Source organism: Bidens hawaiensis, unplaced genomic scaffold (assembly GCF_021521415.1).
Source record: "Bidens hawaiensis isolate Kalapana, Puna unplaced genomic scaffold, B.hawaiensis_p1.1 tig00040544_1, whole genome shotgun sequence".
NCBI classification, from domain to species: domain Eukaryota; kingdom Viridiplantae; phylum Streptophyta; class Magnoliopsida; order Asterales; family Asteraceae; genus Bidens; species Bidens hawaiensis.
Genome location: NW_027505665.1, coordinates 44,959 through 47,678, shown reverse-complemented (window position 1 = coordinate 47,678; position 2,720 = coordinate 44,959). Strand labels below are relative to the sequence as shown.

The 2,720-nt window shown below is 36.0% G+C and overlaps 1 protein-coding gene across 1 annotated transcript; it reads left to right on the top strand.

Moving 5' to 3' along the window:
- Positions 1-495: 495 nt before the first annotated feature.
- Positions 496-2,484, top strand: LOC143614599 (uncharacterized). The gene has a single exon (XM_077087996.1). It carries the CDS (start codon positions 496-498, stop codon positions 2,248-2,250), a length of 1,755 nt encoding a protein of 584 aa, XP_076944111.1. The 3' UTR covers positions 2,251-2,484.
- Positions 2,485-2,720: the final 236 nt, after the last annotated feature.

The window sequence follows — 2,720 nt, the reverse complement described above, 5'->3', positions numbered from 1 at the left end:
GACTACCCGATTGTTCAGTTTCATCTTCTAAATGTTTTTCAAATTAAATGCACTCATCATCTCACCCTTTATGCTGTTTTCGTTTACTTTCTGTTTCTGCTTCTTACCCTCTGACTAATATGCTTTTGATCGCTTTAACCGGATGATTTCAGGTATATTCCTATGTGTTTATCAATCGATTTTGTTGTGTCGCTTGATTTGTGTAAGAATGATTAAAGCCTAATGCCTGATATATTTTTTATTTTATTATTGCTTTTCTTTTTCAATTCTCATTCAGTTTTCTCTTCAGATCCATTAATTGATTTTATTATCCATAAACACTATATATTAATAATTAATTTTAATTAGTTAAGGTTTATTGTTAAATCATTATTTAGAATATTATTTTGTAATTATTCTCACTGCACTTTTATAAATAATTATTGACCACAATAACAACAAAGCATTTGTTGTTTTTTTGTCTCAGGTCAACAATCTTTTAAAGCTTTTGTTTCAATGGATGCTCAAAGTAAGCAAGCCCCTGAAGATGATGGTAACCAGAGAAGGAAATCAATTGCTTTTGCTGCCGCCAAAACCAGGCGCTACTCCATTGGCATACCGAGTTCCCGAAAGAGTGTTGGAGAAGAAGGTAATGTCGTTCCTAATTATCTCAGAGCTTCCACTGGTTCCTGTCATGATTTCTGCAAATTTGGTAAGAAACACGAATACTCGAAGTCAGCGGTTCCTGTAAAGTTCAAAGCAACAACGGTTGCCAATAAAGACAGAGTAACAAAAGCCGCAGTTGCGCAAGAAAAGAAGAAAACAACAGTGAAGCCTTCCAAAAATCCTGATAGCCTAACACCTGGTGAACCGGTTAAACTAACTAATAGAGTTGCTTTGTTTTCATCCAAGAAACCACAAGTTTCAAAACAGAATTCATCGACAAATGGAAAAGTGACGAAGAATGAGCTCAACCTGTTTCAACGGTCTGTGAAAACGAGTTCAGAAGGGTCTAATAGCGGGATTAAAACGGTCAAAAAGACGGCTATGGCACCTAAAACAGTTGGTGTTAATAAAGTTGCTTCTAAAGCTACCTTGAATAAATCACAGTCCCCTAAAGCTTCTTTTAATAAGGCTGCAAGTTTGAATACGGTTAAACGTAGGGGCGTAAAAGATGTTTCTTTGTTAAAAGATCAAAACTTGATGCTAGAAACTGATTCTAAACAAACAATTGATGACAGCATTCAGACAGTGGAACCCGAGGTCATACGTAGGGGCGTTAAAGATGTGTCTTTGTTAAAAGATCAAAACTTGATGCACGAAACCGATTCTAAACAAGCAATTGATGACAGCATTCAGACAGTGGAACCCGAGGTCAAACCTGAGACCATGGAGTTTGACTTTATTCAGCCATCAATGGAATCAATCAATGATCCGATTTGCAATATTTCTGAGTCTTCTTCGGGCAAAAATGTTGTTGAAGAAGAGTCAATGATCAGACATCAAGTTTATCAAAGCTCTGAGTCAGATAACGAGCTTTTAGAGGGATCATTAACTGCACCTGCTGTTGTCGAAAGCTCACAATCTTGTTCAGACAAAGAAGACTTAGAAGAAGAGTCCTCTGAATCTTTTTATGATGATGAAGTTCTAGACGGTGAGTCTGAATACACTGATGATGAAGTCGAAGTCGAAGTTTCAGACGGGTCTGAAACTGTTGATGTTAATGAAATGGAAGCTTCGGTTGAGAATCACAAGAAGATTTCAAGGAAGGGTAGAATGGTAATATCTGAAGAAAAAAATGATAAAGGGGTAAAGTTAAGGTTCAGACGGGGCAAGATTCTTGATATTCAGTCTGAGAATAATGGCCCAAGACGGCTCAAGTTCAAAAGGAGAGTTATTAAAGATAATGAAGATGACCAAAATATTGCAACAAGAAGTTATAAAAGCAAAACTTTAGATGTTGAAACCGAGATTAACGGTCCAAGAAAGCTCAAATTCACAAAAGGGAAAGTAATGGAGGGTAAGGAAGAGAAACGTGTTAGAAGGCGTTTTGAGAAGAAATATGTTGAAGAAAAGAAAGATTCCAACAATGGCCCTGAAAGTGTTGTTTTGAAGCATCAAGAAGAGCAGGGTAAGAAAGATGCTCAAGGTTTGTTTAATAATGTGATTGAAGAAACCGCGAGTAAGCTTGTTGAAAGCAGGAAGAGCAAAGTGAAGGCATTGGTTGGTGCTTTTGAAACTGTGATCTCTCTTCAAGATGGTAAATCTTGATGAAAAAAATGGTTCTTTTCTTTCACATGAAATCGGGTTTTGTAAAGAAAGTGTAGATGAGGAGCCTGGCGATCATGATGGGAGTTTTACACAAACAAGTAGGTTGATTTGAGGACAGTTGTTTGAACGGGTTTAACCGAGGTAAGTGGTGGTTTTTGGTTTTGATGTTTTCTTTTGACTTGTGTATGAATAAATCAAGTAATAAAAACTTGTGCACATAGTTTGGTTTTGGTTTTTTGGTTGACAATCTTACATTACTATTATGTACTTTGTTTAACTCTGATATGTTAAAGTGGTTTTTTAGAACTTAATTGTGTTGTGATTGTGTGGTGGTGAAATCATGTGTAAGTGTGAAAATTATTTTTTCATGATAAGTTCAAGTGAACCTTTTAACATAAATAAGCTTGAAGTTTTCTTACAATAATAGATGACACATGAAAGCTTGAAAACTGCTGTTGTGTCTGCAAATA